This window comes from Rhinoderma darwinii, chromosome 6 (assembly GCF_050947455.1).
Source record: "Rhinoderma darwinii isolate aRhiDar2 chromosome 6, aRhiDar2.hap1, whole genome shotgun sequence".
NCBI lineage: Eukaryota > Metazoa > Chordata > Amphibia > Anura > Rhinodermatidae > Rhinoderma > Rhinoderma darwinii.
Window position 1 is genome coordinate 34,586,619 of NC_134692.1, and position 23,319 is coordinate 34,609,937.

At 42.8% G+C, this 23,319-nt stretch overlaps 1 protein-coding gene across 1 annotated transcript; it reads right to left on the bottom strand.

The window, feature by feature from the left end:
* Positions 1 to 1,148: 1,148 nt before the first annotated feature.
* Positions 1,149 to 22,994, bottom strand: LOC142656243 (intelectin-1-like). The gene is made up of 8 exons (XM_075831136.1): positions 22,828 to 22,994; positions 19,751 to 19,821; positions 18,620 to 18,787; positions 15,717 to 15,964; positions 6,903 to 7,061; positions 4,661 to 4,781; positions 3,308 to 3,414; positions 1,149 to 1,347 (listed from the first exon to the last, which is right to left on the bottom strand). The coding sequence occupies exons 2-8, from the start codon at positions 19,812 to 19,814 to the stop codon at positions 1,195 to 1,197; spliced, it is 1,020 nt and encodes a 339-aa protein (XP_075687251.1). The 5' UTR covers positions 19,815 to 19,821; positions 22,828 to 22,994; the 3' UTR covers positions 1,149 to 1,194.
* Between the last annotated feature and the right edge of the window lie 325 nt (positions 22,995 to 23,319).

The window sequence follows — 23,319 nt, forward strand, 5'->3', positions numbered from 1 at the left end:
AGGGGCCCCCTGACAGCTACATGGTCTGCCTCTATAGTATTTACCACCCTTGGTTGAAGTAATAATTCCTATATACACTACCGTTCAAAAGTTTGAAAACTCACACTTATATTTATCAAATGAGTTGCAAAATGATTAGAAAATATAGTCAAGACATTGACAAGGTTAGAAATAATGATTTTTATTTAAAATAATAATTTTCTCCTTCAAACTTTGCTTTAGTCAAAGAATGCTCCATTTGCAGCAATTACAGCATTGCAGACCTTTGGCATTCTAGCTGTTAATTTGCTGAGGTAATCGGGAGACATTTCACCCCATGCTTCCAGAAGGCCCTCTTACAAGTTGGATTGGCTTGATGGGCACTTCTTGCGTACCATACGGTCAAGCTGCTCCCACAACAGCTCTATGGGGTTGAGATCTGGTGACTGCGCTGGCCACTCCATTACAGATAGAATACCAGCAGTCCCCCCTTGCAAAAAATGCCATACAGCTCCCTTTAGATAGTGTCCCCACCTCCCCCTTGTAGATAGTGCCATACAGCCCCCTGTAGATAGTGCCCCCACCTCTCCCTTGTAGATAGTGCCATACAGCCCCCCTTGTAAAAAATTCCATACAGCTCCCTGTAGATAGTGTCCCCACCTCCCCCTTGTAGATAGCAAATAAATAAAACGAAAAAATTATACGCCTAATCCCCATTCCTATGATGAACGGAGCTGCTCCACAGCATCCTCAATGCCGAAGGGATCCTTACGTAGGTCGGTGTGATCCAGTGATGTCATCATGCTGGCCTGCGCAGTGATCCTGTCCCTGCGCCTGATAGGCTGCACCCCGAAAGTGGCCTGTAGCCTAGTAAATGGCAGAGCAGGGAGATGCCATAGTGTTCAATTGTATCTGCATCGTAAGGACGCAAATACTATTGAATGTGACGTCGCGTGACGTCGCTACCACTGTAGCAGCCATACCGGTGGCCAGTGGCGCCACTAGGCGCCTCATGCCGCAAGCCACATAGCAGATACTATGGCTGCTAAAGCGGTAGTTACGCCACTGATTACTACAATAAGATGTATTTCACATTATGTGAAGCTATGAAATACTACCATATATAGCGGAATTTGATTGATGTCCATTTTATAAAAGACCGACAATAGTTGCTTTTTTAATTGGTATTTTATTAATGTCTGACAGTCAGAGAACTTATTGGTAGAAGATAAGTATAGTAGATTCGATAAAATCCATGCTAGCGCTCCATCCGCTGTGTGTGCCAACACCATCCCAGTCCATTGCTGTAAAGTCTCCACATTGCTTGGGGCTAGCTTCAGGAAAATAACCACCACCTCCAATACAGACCTGTAATGTTCAAGGAGAGATATGAGAGCAACTGTTCATATTACCTATGTATGCCATCTAAGGGTATATATAATATTAAGCTACAGCAGGCGGTGATTCATCCCAACAATCATTCCCGTCATTTATTAGCCCTGTCTGCCAAATGACGGCAGCCCACACATGTATATAGTAAGTAAATAGAAACACAAACATTGAGAAGAATTGCAGAATCTCTCCCACATCTACTCTAAACAATAGAATTGGTGCTGCCCATTTATTACTCTCTAGCCAAATAGTCTATAGGCTGGTTAGAGAAAGTGCTTGATGTAAGAATGGTAATTACTAATCCCAATTTAAGCGGATTTGTCAACTGAATATGCTGAATATGCTGCACTATATTAGGGCCGCATGTTACAGCTACAGGTCCATACTCCTAGTAGCCAAAATAGCACAAATAATTTTTGGGCCGTTTGGCTAATAGGAACGTTAAAAGCTATGTACGCCTTTGAAAACGTTTTTTTGTTTTTTTTAAAATAAAAATGTGGATCAGTGTGATTGGTGCAACTTTTGCAGTTACATTTTATTAAAAATAACTTTTACTTTAGGAGATACAGCCATTTGTATCCTGTATACAGAGCAGATGTATCTTGCGCTGAGACCTGAATTTGTCAGGTCAGCGGCACTGACGGGTTTAGCGATGGGTCCTGTGCCTCTGACACACAGGATCCGCCTGTTATCAATAACATCTAATTTATGAACTTAGATGTGATCGATAACAGCTCGATCCTGCGTGTCAGAGACACACAGGACCCGCTGACACTGAACCCGTCAGTGCTGCTGACCTGACAGATACAGGTTTTAGCGCATGATACAGCTGCTCTGTATACAGGATACAAAGCAGCTATATCTCAAAAAGTAAAAGATAATTAGATACAACATTAAAAAATCTATTTAATGAAATAAAAAATAAATACATGAGACATCAACTTTTAAATTATTGTGCCATGTTTGCTTAAAGAGGCTCTGTCACCAGTTTATATCTTCTCTATCTCCTACTTAATCTAGTAGTCGCTTTGATGTAGATAACTATGTTTTTTTTTTGTTTTTCTTTAAAACAAAGTTTATTATTGACCAAGTTATGACTTGCGAGATCACGCTGTTACGTGATTTCCTCCTGAAGGGCCTTCACCGGAGCGACAGAGGACTGAACAGACATCGCGAGAACGTTTATCCGAATCTGCAGTGGCTGGAAGTGATGTCTGTTCAGTCCTCTGTCGCTCTGGTAAAGGACCTGCGCGAGATAACGCTGTGCTGAGAATCAAGCTGGGCTGGAATGAAGAGTAGTGTATGACGCTGATTTGCATAAATTAAAAAAATTTCATAACTTGCTCAATAATAAAGGTTTTTAAAAACAAAACAAAACAAGAGATATGTACATCAAAGCGCCTATTAGATTAGGTAGGAGATAGGGAAGTTTTAAACTGGTGACACAGCCTCTTTAAATTAAGCCAAATTTATGAATTGCCATGCAACATTTTCAGTACTGTATCACAGGCGCAGCAATTTTTAGTTAGTTGTGCACAAGAAAAACTATTGCTACGCGAGCTCCACAGTGTACAGACTTAATCAATTCTAATTAAAAATAACACAATAATTATGTAAAGAAGTATTATTTACTTTGGGGGGGGGTTCACACTAAGAATTCCATCATTATATTCTGGCTGAGACTTGTTGACTATTTTTACTGCCATCCCTACAAAAAAGAAGTGACAGGTGACAGGTCTTGTCACTGCTGTATTACATGGACCCCTGTTTTAGTTTCATTGAACCCTGGTCAGGAGTCACTTTTTTTTTTACAGTCTGTAAAGTCTATCCTCATACAGCTTTGAACTAAAAAAGGAATATTAGCTGTACAGTTAGTGCATGTATGCCGTCCTTCTAGAAAGAATTCCCTGCATGCTGCAAGAGTATTCCAACTTACATGTTCTGTATCACAAAAATTATTCACTTTCAATCCAGCACATAACGCTATTGCAGCTCTTTCAGTGTTGAAAACTCGAAATTGGATAAAGCCAGCAGTGACCTTATCTGTGGATGAGAAATTTTACATATGAAGTATAGTGCACCATGAATTATAGTGTCAATTGAAAACTGAAGAATATCTAGATGAGAGCTATTTTGCAGCTTTAGGGAATTTTTCTTGTTTTGTTATGGCAGCTGCTTATAGTCCAAAATAACAAAGAGGCACATACCCAACCTTTAAATCCACTTCCGATTCAGTGGTTTCCCACACCACTTTTGAAAACAACCAGGTCCAACCTTGCTGTCACGATCTCGGGGTATGTGGACCCACAGGCCGCTCCGCCGTAGCGAAGTGGCAGCTGGCCAAATCACAGTCTATACAAACTCTATGCAAAGTCCTTAGCACAAGGATACCTGTAAGGGACCAGACAATAGCAGAGGCTTTGGCACGGATGGAGCTTGACGTGGCAGGTGGCGCCAGGAGTAATGGATGATACCAGGGCTGGCAGATGACACCAGATGTGGTTTATGACAGCAGGCGTGGCAGATGACACCAGACGGGGTTTATGACAGCAGGCGTGGCAGATGACACCAGACGGGGTGTATGACAGCAGACGTGGCAGATGGCACAACACGACTCCAACACTAGATAAGGCTCAGGAACAAATACAGCACGGGATACAGGATACAGGTAGCAGGGCAGGATACAACTAAGGGACCGTTTGCAGTACTAACATGGGTAGACAACAACAACGCTCAGGCAAGGAGTGGAAGGGCAGAGCCCTTTTTATAGTCCAGGGTGATCTGGAGATTGGTCAGGGAAAGATTAACATGTACGATGGCCCTTTAAGGCCGGGACCGAAAGCGCGCATGCACCCTAGAGTTCAGAGCAGAGCCGGACGGCCGCGAGTGCTGCTCTCCTAGGAGGGAGACGCTGGTACGATGCCAGAGGTCTGCGACCGCAGCCATGACACTTGCATTGCTTCAGTGGATTTAAGACAACTTATTGCTTGAAATGTATATCCATATATTGTGTGCTTTGAAATATTTTCATACATAAAGAAAGAAACAAAGAAAAAGCAATAATTGTTATGCCCCTTTGTGTTTATGATCCTGGATGAATTTGTGAGTGTGGAGAAGCTCACTGGACTTGTGAATGGTCGTGGCTTTGATTTTTCCCTGGTCAAACAGTATTGTGAGCGATTGTTTCAGTTCCCACACCATATTCAGTAAAAGGGTTTGCACCTTATTGATACATTAGGCTTTAGTATTATTAAATATCTTTCATTATTATGTGAAACGCCAATCTTACTTTTCGCAGCTGCTGAATAGAGACTGGTCGTTTTTTCTGCACTCCCATGGTCATAAACTACTGGAACAGCTGGTCCATTGTCAGTGGGACATTTGCCAGTATTATATTTTACAGGATATTTCTAAAAGATAGAAAATAATTCAGGCTGAAATATGTTATGCAAATACTGTCTCCTGCCCATCTCTAGCACTATACAAAAGTTTTTGTATGATTTAGCTGTTTCTTCAGACAACTTCAAGGGTTAATACAGATCACACATTGCCCAGATTTTACTGATTAGTCTTGAGAGTTATAGGTCAGGTCAGCTTACTGATGACTTAGAACAGAGGTCCTCACCTATCGGAACGTTGTCTGAACCTGGACCACGGACGCCAGTTGTCTGAACCGGGGACGTCGCTAGCACTGGATATCCAGGGCAGAAGTCCGGATTTTTGGCCCGGTGCCTTGGATCCCGGGGTACTGCCACATTCAGCTCCCTGTTCCACCATTCACCAGGGTACAGGCGATGTTAGGCCTATAGCCTATAAGATGCTGGGACAGGATCCATCGCGCAAGGGTCCCTTCTCGGCGTTTCATAGGCTGCAGGCCTAACGTGGCTGAGGAGGCTTGCAGAGCAGCTTCATTCGTCGTGGGAACGTGACTAGGTAAATACTTGTTTTTTTTTATATGTTTGGAAAGCTCTTTCTACAAGGGGGCATGTCATGTGGCACTATCTACAGGAGGGGTGTCTGACACTATTTACAGGGGTGTGTGGCACCATCTACAGGGCAATGTGGCACTTTTTACAAGAGGGGTGTGTGACACTATCTACGGCTAGGTTTGTGGCACTATCTACAGGGGGTGGCCCGATCTAGAAGGGGTCACTGTGACACTATCTACAAATGGGGGTGTGGCACTATCTACAAGGGAGAGTGGCACTATCTACAAGTGGGGTTTGTGGCACCATCAGCAATTCAGTGTTTGGCACTGTCTACAAGGGGGGTGTGGCACTATCTACAAGGGGGATGTGTGGCACTTTCTACAAGGGGGGGTGTGGCACTTTCTACAGGGTGCACGGGGCATTGTGTGGCATTGTCTACAATGGGCTCTGCGTGGCAACTACCTACAAATGGTACTATGTGTGCTACTATCTACAGGGGGAACTGTGAGGCACTCTCTATAAGAGGCATTGTGTGGCACTATTTACAATGGGCAGATAAGCTTTGGATTTCTGCCACAGGTCGGAATTGCTTATGGAAAATCCAACCCGTATGAATATAGCCTTACTGTTGGTTCTCAGCTCAGACCTTCACCTGACGACAGACCCAGGTAAATGGACTTTCACTAAAAATAGTTGCGTACCCCGGACTTACACTATGGGCAACCATCCTTGCAGGCACATCGGTACTATGTAGCTGCAAAGGCATAACATGAAGCTCCTGCGCCCCAATGTAATATCTGTAACAGGTTTTTTTCTTTGGCAGAGAGGCCTTTGGACACTCATAGGCACAAGGGTCCGGATGCGACATCAGGGTAGTTGTATTATGCTCCCTTTGGAGGTCATAAACAATATGCAAACAATTGCCCGATCAATCTTGTTTCATACTTCGGTTGAAATATGCAAGGCTGCCGAAAATTTGGGAATTAAACATTTCCAATAAACAATTGAGTTACCTAGCACACCACAATTCAGCACTGGGCCACCGGTGCCTGGAAGTGCTGGTGGCACGAGACTATATGTACCACCAGTAATGTAAGTGATACAGCCACACCTTTACAAAAGCGAGATCCGGCAATGGCCTGAACATATTTCTGTAGCTGTTTAGTGAACTGCACTGGTAAAAAATAACTTGTAGCTATTCACAGTGCGATATCTCAAGCACAATATTTCCGGGTGCACCTGAGGCTTTGCTTGGTGTAGTGTTACCCATGATGCTATGGGTCTAAAAAACTGCAATATTTCTGAAGGCCATTTTGTGGTAGTTCTTAAATGCCAGGCATAACAATCGTTCAAGTTAGAAGATTTTTGAATTGTTTTATGAAATCATGACCCAAATCACAGTCCATAAAAAAAGTATTTAGGGATTATTTATTTATTTTTTTTATTTTATTTTGAGTGCAAATCTAATTATCTACAGAATTAGAATTTTGGTTTTGAGTTTTCTATAACTACTTTTTAATTTCAAATGTTTTGGACAAAATTGGTAAGAAAAAATGCTTTGAACAATCATTGAATGCTAGATTAAAGCACATTAGTAATTACCTCATAAAGGTGAAAGAGATTTCCTCCATTGGTAGAAAGAAAGCCATTTTCTGTACGATATCTTAGAAGAGATTTGTTCTTCCACAGGGTAGGGGGAGTCTTGTTCGGCACATGCCATAAACCCACATTAGCTGCAGTGATATCATAATAACCTGGATTCTGAATAGACAGAATAAAAAATGTATACATTGGTTAATGTCAGACAAAGGTATATATTGTATGACCAATGTTCTCATTCTATCCCTGAGGCAAAGTCTGGCTCGTGTCGCGGCACCAGGACTCACAGGTAAATTGTGACATTTTTAGCCAAATACGTAAACTGCACAAGATGATACTTTATTAAGGGGAACACCTTCCCCTGACCCCTCAATTTAATAAGAACCGGCTTATACTTGAGTTTTTTGATGTTGTAAATTGAAGAACACAATCTTTTACTTTCTTGAGGCACACGCATATTGGTTCACAAATGGGCACAGTCCATAGTGATTACTGTCTTTTTAGTACAAGTTTGGCGGTTTCTCTCACAAGGAGGCACAACGCTTAGTGGTTTCAGCATGACCGGACGAGATATGTTGTAAGGTGTTGAAGGTTTGTGCAGGTTAGTTAAGATACATTTTGGCTAAACATGAGCATAACTTCGCACATTGTCCCGCTCTTGTGGAAGACTTCTTGGATTGTACTGGTGCCTAAAAAAAGTAGCCATAGTGAATTAAATCGTCCAGTAGCCCTTATGTCCCATATCATGAAGGTATTTGAGAGGCTGGAATTGACCTATTTGGCAACATTAGTGAGTCAACATCTTGACCCGCTACAATTCGCTTATCGCCCTGGAATGGGGGTTGAGAATGCGGTAATTTATTTATTAGGTAGAGTATACTAGCATCTGGAAGCACTGGGAAATTCAGTTAGAATTACCTTCTTCGATTTCTCAAGTGCATTTAACACTATTAGGCCTTATTCACACGAGCGTATTTCACATCCGTGTTACGCGCGTTAAAACAGCGGACGTCACACGGACCTATGCAATTTAATGGGGCCATTCAGACATTCAGTGTTTTTCACGCAGCGTGTTTTCCTCCGCGTGAAACTCACTGCATGTCCTATACTTGTGCGTTTTTTGCACATCACGCACCCATTGAAGTCAATGGGTGTGTGAAAATCACGGACAGCACATGGACGCACATCCATGTGCAGTGTGTGAATCACGTAACAGTTGCTAAAGAAATGATGAGAAAAAGAAAAACACCTCCTTCAGTTTATTTTGCTGACGTAAAAAACGCGTGACATACGGATGACATACGCGCGTAAAAAACACAGACACGCACAGTACACTGATGTCACATGGAACTGCAACGCAAGAAAAATGCTGCGTTTTTTACGTGCGTAAAACAGAAACACGTTCATGTGAAAAAGGCCTTAGTCTATTACGGGAAAAGCTACTGAATTGGCAAATCGATGAGGTTAATGTGAGTTGGGTGTTTGACTATTTGTCCACTAGGCCACAGTGTGTTCGACTAGGGCAGGGGTGGGCAAACTTTTTGACTCGCGGGCCACAATGGGTTCTAAAATTTGACAGAGGGGCCGGGCCAGGAGCATTTGGAGGGAGTGTTTGGGCCGGATATACTAAAGCATTAAATGTAGTGTGTGCAAACCTCATAGCACAGTAAGAACACTACAACCCAATTTATTAACTGTCTTTCAAATGTGAAAAATAGCCCTTATCAGTTAATAAATTTGTCTCAAGGAATATGCAAGATATGGCATTTACATACTATTTCGCAGATACTGGGAGGAGGAAATGTAAATAGATTAAAATAACATACGCACTGTGATTTATCAAGAAAAAAGTTCTGTTGACTCTGTAAATTAGCTGCCAACCTCTGAGCAGTAGCCGCCCGTTCTTGTGTTGACTGCTTGCTAGCATAGTTTGCATGCTTCGTGGCAAAGTGACGGCTGATATTGTACTCTTTGAAAACCGAAGGGCTTAATGGTGACGTGAAACGAAGTGAAAATTAAAGTGAAATAAAGAGAAATACGCGCCACATTAACCCCTTAATGACCGGGCCATTTTGCACGTTAATGACCAAGGATTATTTTTTGTTTTTTCATGGTCGCATTCCAAGAGTCGTAACTTTTTTTTTATTACGTCGACATAGCCGTATAAGGGCTTGTTTTTTGCGGGACGAGTTGTATTTTGTAATTGTACCATTTTTAGATGCTTACAATATATTGATTAACTTTTATTAACTTTATTTTAGGAGAGAATTGAAAATAAGCAGCTATTCCAGCATTAATTTTCACATTATAAATTTATGCCCTTTACTATGCAGCATAAATAACATGTTACCTTTATTCTACGGGTCGGCACGATTACGAGGATACCAAATATGTAAAGGTTTTATATGTTTTCCTATGTTTGCACAATAAAAACCCTTTTAGAAAAAAATTACTTGTTTTTGCATCGCCGAGTTCCAAGAGCCGTCATTTTTTTATTTTTCCGTCGATGTGACCGTATGTGGGCTTGATTTTTGCGGGCCAATGCGTAGTTTTCATTAGTACTATTTTGGGGTACATAGGACTTATAGATTAACTTTTATTTTATTTTTTATGGGGGGAATGGGAGAAAAGAGAGAATTTTGCCGTTGTTTTTTGCGGGTTTTTTGGACGCCGTACATCCGGCGGTTTCATTAATGTGTTCATTTTATTGGTCAAGTTGTTATGATCGCGGGGATACCATATATGTGTATGTGTTATTTGTTTTGACACTTTTACTGAATAAAACCACTTTTTGGGCAAAAAAAGTAGTTTTATTTGATTTTGACTGTAATTATTTTATTTTTTTTCAACAAACTTTATTTAACTGATTGACATTTTTTTTTTAAGTCCCACCAGGGGACTTCACTATGCGATGTGCCGATCGCATATATAATGCTTTGGTATACTTAGTATACCAAAGCATTATTGCCTGTCAGTGTAAAACTGACAGGCAACCTGTTAGGTCATGCCTCCGGCATCGCCAAACAGGCAGTTGCGGAAGACAGACCTGGGGGTCTTTGTTAGACCCCCGGCTGTCATGGAAACCCGACGGCGACCCGCGATTTGTTTGCGGGGGCGCCGATCGGGTGACAGAGGGAGCTCCCTCCCTCTGTCAAACACATTAGATGCCGCTGTCACTATTGACAGCGGCATTTAATGGGTTAAACTGCCGGAATCGGAGCGCGCTTCGATTCCGGCAGTTGCAGCAGGAGCCAGGCTGTGTATAACAGCCGTGCTCCTGCCGCTGATCGCGTGGGTACACTGGCAGTACCCGCGCCATCACAGGACGGATATATCCGTCCTCCTGCGCGAACTAGCAGCTGCTGAGGACGGATACATCCGTCCTTCGGCGTTAAGGAGTTAACAACGGTCAATGTGTTTTGAGTGCGCCATCTATTGGGAAAACGTGGGCATTGCAGGGAAAGGGGAAAAAAAAGGAGGTTTTTACTATGATTTGGACAAGTTCGGCGGGCCGGATTAAAAAGCCTAACGGGCCGTATGTGGCCCGCGGGCCGTAGTTTGCCCATGTCTGGACTAGGGACAACTGTGACAATATTATTGGAGGTGCGATTGAGTCGGTTGGTGCGGTGGCGGAATAAGGGATTTTGCAGAAATTTGATAACATTGTTGCTTGCCCCCAACATCCCCTATATAACTATGTTAAATCTCAAAGGAGTTCATTTAGTAAACGCTACCTGCAATTAAAGTGCACCAAAGACAAGTATATGAGGTAATTTTTTTTTATTTTTTTTTTCCATAATCTAGATTTTTATTAAGAATTTTGGTAAAAACAAAAGCAAACAAGCTAAAGAAAACATCTCAATATACATACATGTTATTATTTGCATTGTCTATAGTTCTCTTAGGTAAGACATTAGCATGTTTTAACATATTACACACACACCTTATCTGCGAAATTCACATCTCAGGCTATAGGCATTGTCTCTCCTTGATAAGATCTCATCATAAAAGTATATCCAAGGCTTTGTGTAAAGTGTGTGATATCAATCTAAGTCCCACGAAAGGAGGGAGGAAGAAGAAGAGGGAAAGAGAGAGATAGGGAAAGAACAAGGAAAGACATAGATGCCCTGAGCTAAACGTCCTGGGCTACCCAGGAACTCCCCGTGTCCCACCTGCCCAGTGGGAGCAATGAGAGGATTGACTGGGAAGGAAAGAGGGGGTTCCCTTCTCCCAGACGGAAGCCCCTGAATAAGCAGACTGCTCCTGACCGACCCCTCTATGGGGGGGTTCCGCCTAGCCATTTAGCAAAGTGTGGACCAGATTTGAAGGATGACCATGCACTCCACAGAGAAAGAACCGCACCAAAGCGATCACTATCCTCTGCAACCAGAGATTCCATGCGACATAAGGAATCCATCTCCGCTACCCATTCGACAACTGAAGGCGGCACAGTGGACTTCCAATGTCTAGGAATAACTGTTCGTGCCGCAGTCAGGAAATGCCGTAGTAGCCCCTTCCTAATACTCGGCAAAGGGCCCGGAATTAGGGATAGCAGAGCCATCTGAGGAGTGGGCACCATCTGTGTACCTTCCACTTCTGTATAGATTTCAAAAATCGCTTTCCAGAAGGTCTGCAATCCTTGACATGACCACCAGATGTGCAACATTGTTCCGGTCTCAGTCCCGCACCGCCAACACAAATCTGACACCTCAGGGTACATTCTGCTCAGGATCTGTGGGCAACGGTACCATCTAGTCAGTATTTTGAAGTTTTTTTCTTGCGCATGACATGCCACCGGCATTTTGTGAGACAGAAAAAATATACGATCCCAATCAGCCCGTGACAGGGTTACTCCCAGTTCTCGCTCCCATGCGCTGACGTATGCAGGAGGCTGATCATCACAGGCCTCTAGAAGTAAGGTATACAGGTTAGATATCACCCGGGTCGGAGGCTCGATTTGAAGCAACAACGACTCAAATGCAGTGCTAGTGACCATATGCATCCCGCCCGGTAGGGCCGAACGTAAGAAGGTGGACAATTGGGCATGTTCCATCCAAGAAAGCGTCCTCCCCGGGCAAGTCCCGCGCAACTCGGACAAAGGAGGGAGCCTCCCCCCATCCGACATTACCTGACATAATCTCGTGTTTTCAGAAGAGGACCAAATCATAAACTGTTTCGTATTGACAGCTGGTAAAAATTCTGGGTTATCAAACAGCGGGCTAAGGAGCCCGGGTCTATGTGAAAGGCCCTTTCTAACCATCAGTCTGTCCCATAAAGTGAGGCAGTGCTGGGTTAGCAATGGCAGGGTCGCAAGTACCGGCCTATAATCAGGAAGAATCCATGGCAACGATCTAAGTGAGAGCGCGACTATGGACTGCTCAATCTCTACCCACTGTTTCTTGGATCCATTATGAAACCAGTCCACCACCCTTGCGAGTACTGCGGCCTGATGATAAGTGATCAAGTCCGGGAGTCCAGCTCCCCCCTTCAGTTTTGGACGGGACAATGACTTCAGATTAAGACGTGGCCTCAAAGTGCCCCACACAAAGTTCCGAAAGGCTTTCTCCAATGCTTTAAAAAATGTTTAATACTGGGAGAGCCTGAAACAGATATAAAAACCGAGGGAGGATGTCCATTTTGATAGCGTTTATGCGGCCAAACCATGAGAGCTGCGCTCGATCATAAGAATGTAGATTTTTAAGAGTGGTTTGCAGTAAAGGCTGATAATTGAGAGTGTAAAGATCTACTAGGTCCCTAGGAATCTGGACTCCCAAATATTTGATTGACGTCGCCTGCCATTTAAAATTAAAGGATGACTTTAAGAGCTCCAGTGTCTCAGAAGCTAAGGAAATGTTGAGTGCTTCAGTTTTCGTATAGTTTACTTTAAAGTTGCTGACCTGGTCAAATACTTCGAATTCTCTAATGAGTACTGGTAAGGAGATCACAGGGTTTGTCACGAAGAGCAGGAGATCATCGGCATATAGAGCCAGTTTATGACAATCTCCACCTATTCCTATCCCTGTTATATCTGGGGAATTACGGATAGCCACAGCTAAGTGCTCCATCGTGATGACATAAAGTAATGGTGACAGGGGGCATCCCTGTCTAGTGCCGTTGGCAATCGAGAATGTTGTGGAAAGTACCCCATTTGCCCTAACTCGTGCAGTAGGTGTCTGGTATAGGGACATTATCTTATCTAGCATAATGGGGCCAAGCCCAACCTGTGTTAATGCCGATTTCAGGAACCCCCAATGTACCCGATCGAAGGCTTTTTCCGCGTCTATGAGGTAATTTTTACCTACTGCTATATCCTTATTTAATAGAGTGGTGACCTAAATTGTTTTATATTTTTATATACTATTGTTACAACTTAATCGATGTGTTTTTAGGTATTGATTTTAGTATAAATTAACTATATATGTATTGTTGATGTCTTTTTTATGTGACAAACTGTCTGACTATTATTAATTTCCCTTTTGGGATCAATATAGTCTTTCTTATAAAGAAAATGGTGGGGTCTGGTCCTTAGCTTGCAGTGCGGGGGATGGATTATCTGCCTGCGGTCGGTCAAATAATAATCTGCCACCACGATACGCAGTGCAATAAGTTGGCTTTAACATTTCAGGCGTACCTTCTTCTTCCTCAGGACGCCAGACCTCTAAATATCCAGTAGGCGCCTCCTTGTGTTTTGCCTGCGACAGACAGCAACCTCTCTGGCCTCTTTACTTGGCAGCTCATGCCCTGCCCAGCTACTTTACAGCTTTCACCCTGTCTTGCTACTTCTCCTCTAGGTACCGCCATTTAGACCGACTCCTATGTAAGAACCTGCAGCTCCTATATAGCTCGGCTACTATGGCGGCTCACTTAGACCCTGCTGTCCGGTTTCACTGCATCAGACTTCTATACCTAGTGGCGCCAAAACACTTCAATGTATCGACTAAACTCCTCCACTCAGGAACGCCACGTTGCTGGCTGTACTAAATGTCCGGACATACACCTACATCACCTGGCTGTCGCCATCGCAGTGGCCCAATTAAAGCAACATTACCTCATAATTCGATATTTACAATGGCACCCCATCCTGCAAATAAGAGTAAATTAAGGTCATGCACAACCAATTCAGCATAATGTAATATCTCAATAATCTCCCATCTGGACCTCATCATCTTAGGGACTGTTGACATCAGCATTCGGATTTCCACGGAAACAATAGTGCTGTTGACTGCGCTATTGTTTCGGTGAAAAAAGTGGAAGCTTTATGAAACGGAAACATGCTGAAACGTAAGCATTGCCATTGAAATAATGCAAACGGAAGCGATAATTTTCATTCGGCTTTCCGTTCATCTGTTCCTCTGATGGAAGGGTTGAACGGAACCAATGAACGGAAAGCCGAATGAAAATTATCGCTTCCGTTTGCATTATTTCAATGGCAATGTTTACGTTTCATCATGTTTCCGTTTCATAAAGCTTCCCCTTTTTTCACCGAAACAATAGCGCAGTCAACAGCACTATTGTTTCCGTGAAAAAAAACCCCAAGAAACATTACAGAACGGAAACAAGCGGAAACATACTGAAACGGAAGCATTGCCATTGAAATCAATGGCAATGCAAACGGAAGCAATAGTTTCAGTTCGGCTTTCTGTTCGTCGGTTCCTCTGACGGAAAGTTTGAACGGAACCGATGAACGGTGCCCAAACGCTGATGTGAACATGCCCCTAATAACAACAAAACATATGAAAAACACAGTAACATAATTACAACAAAGTGACCATTATCCCTTCCGCACCTTACATCTGGACCCCTCCAATCCAGTATTTCATTGCTTTGAGTACTTCTATCCTAGTTTTAGACTATCAATATTTAATTGTAAATAACTGCAATGGCGAAGTGGGAGAAGATTTCTGTAATCAATGTAGAACTATCTAACGCCTCATGCACACAACTGTAGTGCCACTCGGGCCGTTTTTGATGGCATCCGAGTGGCACCCGATAGTCTTCACAGGCCCATTCTCTTTAGCGGGTGAATTGGGTTTGTGAAAAATGGTCCGAGTCTCCGATCCGAGGAAAGATAGAACATGTCCTATCTTTCCTCAGATCACTGACGGGGCTCGGACGGCACACATGGTCGTGTGCATGAGGCGTAAGGGTGACTTCACACGTAGCATTCTTAGGAAAAAAATTGTAAGTTTTTTAGGACGTCTTTCCCGGCATTTTTTGTCGCAAAAAATTGTGAAATATTGAACGCACTGCAAGCATTGAATTTTTTTAGGTGGCGTTTTATTTGGCTCAGCGGCATTTGTTCAAACTGCAGCAAGGGCTGTTTTGCCATTTTTTTTTTCCAACATTAAAACGCATGTGTTAATGTGTGCAGGGTTTTTTTGTGGCGTTTTTTTCAGAATAAATCATGTGTTACAAAGAGGACTCTTGGCATTACATAATTTGCAATGTAAAAAATCCAACATAAAAAAACAACACTGGTTGTAAAACACATTATTTGGTGAAATGCACCACAAAAATCCCATAAAAGACCTTCCCCCCTCCCCCAAAAAAAAACCTTTGAGTTTTTTAAAATGCGTTTTCTGCCCCCAAAAAATGTGACACAGAAGGTGTGCGTGAAGGAAGCCTAAAGAGTTTCCTACTAATCAGATTTATCACCTTTCCAAAGGATAAATGTATCGCTGGGACCCCACCATTCCATTCCAACTTTATGGGATTGATGGCAACAGCCAAACGCAGCATTGGACAGCTCCACTTTAAAGTAAAAAAAAATTTTAACGACGTCATAGTTTTCCATTGTTATTATGAATAAATAATTACCTTGTAGTCATCACTGGTGGCTCCATCAGAGGACCCAAATGTGGCATAATTTGCCCAGTTTCCATCTCCTTCAGGATTGTTCTCATTGTTTCCCTGTTGACTGGACCAGCGATCCCCGATGGTGCACTTTCCATTAAGGTTGTTCTCGTGGATACTTGCTACTAATGTCCAGCCTCCTCCATTGGTTGTCAGATCACAAAATGTTTGGTAGGTAATTCCATGTTCAGTGGTTAAAGTATAAATTCCATCTGTTTCCACAGCAACAAGAATTTACTACAAATCTCTATAGATCCACACGTAATATATTATAGACAAATAAGAAGGGTAGAAAAACTATTTCAGATTGTGTTCCGGGCGAAGTGTATAAGGGAGGATTCACTCGTGGTAGATTTTGTTGTAGTTTTGGTATCAATGGCAAAACAATGGGAGCAACAACATTTGTACCCTCAGGCCCCTTAGAAGAAGCTGAGAGATTCGGCAAAACACGCGTGGGGACGAGCCCGACTGTTAGGTAGGGAAAGTTTCCACATGAGGGATATACTAGACCTTGCCCACGTCCGATTCACTGAATGCAGTGACCGGACAAATGATACAGCCCAGCACAACGGCATTCAATGCAGCCGCCTATGCTGGTCTCTGTAGCCTGCACTCCTATTTCTGGTTCATCTGAATCGATGACCGGAAGCATAGGATAGCTCGGTTCACTGAATCCAGCGGCCGAACTTGCAACACACATTAGTGGGGCAGCTTTGAAATAGCCACCCACGCTGTCAGCGTCTATACTGTCCGGTCCACTGTACTAGTGACCGAAGCTATAGTGTAGTCCAGCTGAGCGGCGCTAATGTGAGCCGCTCACACGTTATCATACACTTATCTGGCTAGCGCCTTCCTTATAATTAAAAGGTAGCATGTGAACTTGCTCAGAAAGAGCTACTATGTACACATACTTGGGCACACCGTCAACAATCAACTTCTCTAATATACTGAGCATCTGGGAGAACGCTGGCATTCACACATGCCGTTCTAACCACTGCCAACTATTAGCTGACTGTGCCCCTGCGCCACCATTTAATAATGTGTTACCACTAACAGTATCATTGAGCGCCAAGCATTATTTGTCTTTATCCCTCCTATCCCACTTGAACTATTTCAAACACAGTTCCACTCACATTGGAACTTTAAATTGCTCAGTGGTTATCTAATTTACACATAGGGTGTCCACAAGGGACCGTTCACCCTATCCCTCCAAGGTATAATATACCTACAGTCGGGCTAAAGTTACTCAGTGATCAGACACATCCTGCCCTTATGCTGCCTTCCCCCTCTTTTCCTCCCCAATTAGTTCACATGCGTGAACTACATAAGGGTAATGTTTATCAGAATAAGTGTTGATCAATAATTAACTAGGTTGGTTCAAACCAGGGGATATCCAACCTTCTTTTTCCTAGGGTCACCAATTCACCCTTACGTACTTTCTTCTTTTATAATGTACATTTAATAAAGGTTATATTTTAATTTCAGTTATACCAGCTATTCCCTCCTCTCCTCTTTCCCATATATCTAACATTTGTACCCTCAGTCTGAGGGCCCTAATGTTGTTTCATTGTTTTACCATTGAGGGTCTCAGACAGGGGTATATGGCTGGATTCACATATTGCGTAATTGTTGCAGATTTGGATGCAGATTTTTGAGCCAAAGCCAGAAGTAGTTTCTAAAGGAATGGGAAATATAAAGCAAGAAGTTATATTCTCCTTCCTCCTGGATCCCATTCTGGCTTTGGCTCAAAAATCTGCATCAAAATCTGCAACAAGTACGCAATGTGTGAATGCAGCCTAACTGAAGGACGTGTGAAGGCTGCAGTTGTAATGGTAAAATCATCTGGACTTTGTAAGAAATTTTGAGGACTTAGGGCTTCTCCACACGTAATGGAATTGCTGCAGGAAATTTCTGCAGCAATTCCGTTACAACTAGCAGACATTCCGCTGTGGAAAAACGGCACCATTTCCTGCGTTTTCTACTGCAGAAAATGGTGCGGATTTTGCTGCGTTTTTCTCAAAGTTGGGAGATGGTGACATCTCCTCTGAAACACGCAGCAATTCAGTCCAATTTCCACAGCAGGAATTGTCATGCTGCGGTATGAAAAGTACACACCACAGCTTAATTCCTGCTCGGAAATTTTACACAGCGTGTGGATGAGATTTGTTATATCTCACCCACTTTGCTGCTACTGTATTCTGCTGCGTATTTTCCGTCCGCAATTCTAAACAGAAAATATGCAGCAACTCCGCTGCGTGTGGTCAAGCCCTTAAAGGGGTATTTCAATGTTAGAAATGATGGCATATCACTAGGATATGATCAGTGAGGGTCCGACCTCTCCGCTCCAGACAATGAAGGTGCCACAGTGCTTCATTAGTGATGCGATCCCTTCACTGTTATTCCTTGCAAAGCGGCGCCCCGCCATCCACTGTGCAGGGACCTGCAGCATGGTCCGATTCACGTGAATGGCGCTGTCTGCAGTTCCCTGTACAGCCAGGTGCGCCACAGTGCAGTGAAAACTTAGAAGGGGTTGCAGCGCTAAATCAGCAGCCTTCGTTATCAGAATCAGTGGGTATCCAAGAGGACGGACTTCCACTGATCATAAAGTGATGGCATATCCTGGCATATCCTGGCAATATAATCATACGTGTAGGTGATTCAATTAGGGGCTCATTCACAGGGCAATGCTGTAGGCATGGTCCTCGCGCAGCAGCTCACAGAGTAGGCACTCTTCTCCGTGGGCACTCTTCTATTCACAGCTGATTTTTTTACCCCTGTGGGGCACCGTAATCTCTCTGCAAATATATTTACTTTTAATAAATTTCTATCGTTGCAAGAGATACCCTAACATGACATCTGGAGCTCACCTCTGGCATTGTTGTCAGACCGATTGATTTCCTCGCAGCTCCTGTACCGGTGATGGTTGTTATTGGTAAGGTAGAAGGAATATTTATTTAATTTGCTTGTTTCCTCTTTGTCCCAGCATGCCAAGAGATTTAGAATATTTTGCTTCTTCTGAAGATGGGAAACATCGTCTGATAAAATATGACATAACAGAAAGGCCTGTAATTGTATTTCACTGGATATGGAATATTAAAACATTACAACATTTTTCTATATTAAAATATTTCTAATTTGTTGCAAATGAAGCTTCCTTTTTGCATTATATAAAATGATATGTGTTCTAGCAAGATCTCTGTTTGCTGTCAGAAAATGGAAACATTCTTGTCCACTTACAAAGGCTTAAAATTTGTCATCTCACAGGTGACTGTTTACTACAATTAAGTCCAGTTTGTGCAATCCTTTACGATAACCGTGGCAAAAACATCACAAAACCTGCTTGTATGAATATGGCCTTAGAGCCTTTTACACTGGCCCATTGCCTGCATGATTTGGTCTTTCTGAATTGTCCAGTGTAAATGCAGAAAAACATTACCGTTTATCATTGATCTTCATCGATCGTGCCACCGTAAAAATCAATGATATCAGCAGCACAATTCTACATACAAATGCTGCTTGTAGCGACATTTATATTTATAATAGGCATTGATGTCAAGAGTACGGCACCCAAAAGAGCCCTCGCTAGGCGTCAATGACACTCTCGCCTGGCTTAGAAAAAAAAAACACTTCCCCACCACCGGCGGCTAGGAACATTATGATAGAAAAGGTTTAGGGACCTGAAGCCTGTTGAAAATTCCTTATTTATGACAATGCTGTAATGTTTCTAGTAGTAATATGGTGAACTGACATTATCAAAAGAGGAACGGGTAGATAGGAGTGTGAAACCCAATCTCAGCTACTGATATTTCACCCATGATACATCTGTGTAATAATCACCGGGCTGAAGAGCTGGTCATCTCTATTGGCTGCTGACTCAGCGCGTACAGAAAATCTAGTCATTTTAATAGAGAAAACATGTGCATTCAGCTGAATACAGGCGAGATCTTCAATCACTGTCTTCACTTGGAATCCGTATCATATTGTTTACATTCACTCACCACAAGAATCAGAATGACCCTTAGTAAATATCACAGCCAACAGAAAAATCCCGCAGAGCAGCATCTTCCTCCTGGGAGGGGGGTGAAAGGGAATGACAAAAGACAGTCATATGTGGATATTGTAGCATTAAAGAGGCTCTGTCACCAGATTATCAAATCCCTATCTCCTATTGCATGTGATCGGCGCTGCAATGTAGAGAACAGTAACGTTTTTGTTTTTTTTTAAACTATCATTTTTGGCCAAGTTATGAGCAATTTTATATTTATGCAAATGAGTCTTTCTAATGGACAACTGGGCGTGTCTTCTCTTATTTCCAACTGGGCGTGTCTTGTGTTTGTAACATCTGGGCGTGTTTACTTGTTTTACTAGCTGGGCGTTGTGAATAGAAGTGGATGATGCTGACATATGATGCTGACAAACACTTCTATTCACAACGCCCAGCTAGTAAAACAAAACTTTACTGTTCTCTACATTGCAGCGCCGATCACATGCAATAGGAGATCGGGATTTGATAATCTGGTGACAGAGCCTCTTTAAGTAACACATAAAACAACACACATACATACAGTGTGTCAAAGAAAATACAATTCTGACTATTCTAAAAAAAAAAGTAATTGATGAATCGATTTAAAAGATAAAGTTAAGGCTCTTTTACACGGGCCAATAATGGGGAAAACAAGCGTTCCGATGTACGCTCATTCACTATCATTGTCCTATGTAAACAGGACAATGATCAGCACATGAACGAGCAAACGCTGCTGCGGCCAATAAAATGGTCGCTTGTCGGCAGTGCAGTGAAATGTGCTGCCGACTTGATGGAAATGTATGGGGACGAGCGATCGTAGTAACGATCGCTCGTCCCCATACATAACCTATAATTGCTCCTTGTGACGAGCTGTCTTGCTGATCGGCATTCGATTTCACAGCCCAAATCGGACCTTGTAAAAGGAGCTTTAGTCAGCTCCTCCTTACAAAGTGAAATAAAATGTTAATCTGCCGTGACTTCAATGCAAAGCAAACAAAACAAAGCAAACAAACACAAAGGGCGGGTTCACACATGGCGGAATTGCACTTAAATTCCGCTGCGGACACTCCGCAGCGTTAATCCGCAGCGGAGCCGTTTCTACATTGACTTTCACTTTAATTTAGCAGTGTTCGTTTACACGATGCGTACAATTCCGCTGCGGAGCATAGGCTGCGGAGCGGAATTTGGTGTCCGCAGCATGCTCTGTCTGTTGCGGAGCAGTGGCGGACTCATGGCGGAATTTCTCCATTGACTTCAATGGAGATTCAAAGTTCCGCAATGAAGTCCGCAGCTGTCATGCACATGTCATGTGTGCTGCGGATGCGTCTTGCTTTTTTTACTTGACATTTCTTCATTCTGGCTGGACCTATGTATTTCTAGGTCTACAGCCAGACTGAGGAAGTCAATGGGGCTCCCGTAATGACGGGAGCGTTGCTAGGAGACGTCAGTAAATAGTCACTGTCCAGGGTGCTGAAAGAGTTAAGCGATCGGCAGTAACTGTTTCTGCACCCGGGACAGTGACTACCGATCCCAATATACATGTATCTGTAAAAAAAAATGAAGTTCGTACTTACCGAGAACTCCCTGTTTCTGTCTCCAGTCCGGCCTCCCAGGATGACGTTTCAGTGTAAGTGACGGCTGCAGCCAATCACAGGCCAAGCACAGGCTGCAGCGGTCACATGGACTGGCGCGTCATCCAGGGAGGTCGGGCTGGATGCCGAAGGAGGGACGCGTCATAAAGACAACGGGCGGTAAGTATGAATTTCTTTTACTTTCACTAGGGAAAGTGCTGTCCCTTCTCTCTATCCTGCACTGATAGGGAGAAGGGAAGCACTTTTCCCGCAGTCCGCAGCAGCTAGTCCGCATCAATTTTCTGCACATTTTGTGCAGATCCGCAGCCGTAATCCGCAACCCGGATTAGGTGCGGCATTGATGCGGACAGTTGCGGAGGAATTCCGCCATGTGTGGTCATGCCCAAAGATACAGCAGCACCGTGCAGGCACTAAGACGTACCCAAACATTTAATATATTTATTATTCTATATTGCATTACACCTATATATTAGTATACTTATAAAGGTGAAGTTCTTAGCGCACTTATATTAGTGGAAGGCTGTGAGGTCACTCTCCCAACTATGGACCAAATAGCAGAAAGCAATAAATAGAAAGTGCAACATAGTGTAATAAATCTGGTGGTATAAATGATGATGTATTAAAATGTTGTTAACCAAAGGTGGTTGTGTACAGCGCTTAAGGAATTCCTGCCTCATTTTTTGTCTAAATAAATTTCTAGACCCATTAAAATGTTATGTATTCTATTGCGAACATGGTGTTGGAAAGTCACAGTGATGTAAGACTCTTAACAGTAGATTAGGAGCACCATGGCCACGTAAAGGGTTATTCCCATCTTATAAAGTGATGGCATATCCCTCCGATATGCCCTCACTTTATGATCAGTGGTGGTCTGACCTCTGGGACCCCCACCCAACCTGAGATGGAAGAGACCGCAGTGCTGATTCAGCAATGCGTCCCGTACTCAATTTTCCCTACACAGCAAATTTCCCGGGCACCCGGCTGTGCAGGGAAATGCAGCTGGACCCATTCATCAGCGCTGCAGCCCCTTCATTCCCAGGATTGGAGGGGGTCCCAAAGATCAGATCACCACTCATCAAAAAGCAATGGCATATTGCAGGGATTTGTCATCACTTTACAAGGTGAGAATAACCCTTTAAATAGAGGAAATATATAGGAGCCTCTAGACAATAACATTTTAGACTAAAAAAAACAAAAAAACCTAAAGTTTAAAAAAAAACTTTAAAGAAACCCTGTATAAACAAACTGATTCTAATATATAATAGTCCTGTTAAAATGATAAGCAAAACAATTCAGACAAAGATACACCTGTATAGCTTATATGTGGTCTGCCCTGGAAAAAATAATACCACACTACCAATAATAGGGCCAAAAAATAATACCACACTACTAATAATAGGGCCAGCAATTACGAATAAAACAAATAAAATAACTAATGGACAAATAAAGAATTTCTTACCAATCCAGAGCTTCTGTTACTGGGAAGTCCAATATGTTCTAAGTCCCCCCTGGTGCTGTAACTGCTTTATATCGTTCTCCAAAGTCCTTACACTTTCAGGTTTAGTCACCAGGACAGGAAACACCTATTGCACGTTGTTAGTACATTTATAACTACACATTAAATTTCTGTTTTCCTGTCGGATCTGTACAAGCGGTGAACGTGCCGATGCTTTTATGCTTACAGCTGATCTTATAAAGCTGATATAACAAATTGTACCAACCTCTGTTTCCTTTTCTACTGGACACTGCGATAAACAGGATGACAATCATTATAAAACATTCTGTAGTAAAGGTTCACAAAAAAAATTCTGGAATTTTTATAAAATATTAAATAGTTTGTGTTATTGCAAATGGAAGAGTTTCTAATTTCAATAGACAAGAAGCCATTACCTAACTGACAGTGGCATCACTAGGACTGGGCACCAGGGGCAAGAAGCAAGTTTTGCGCAAA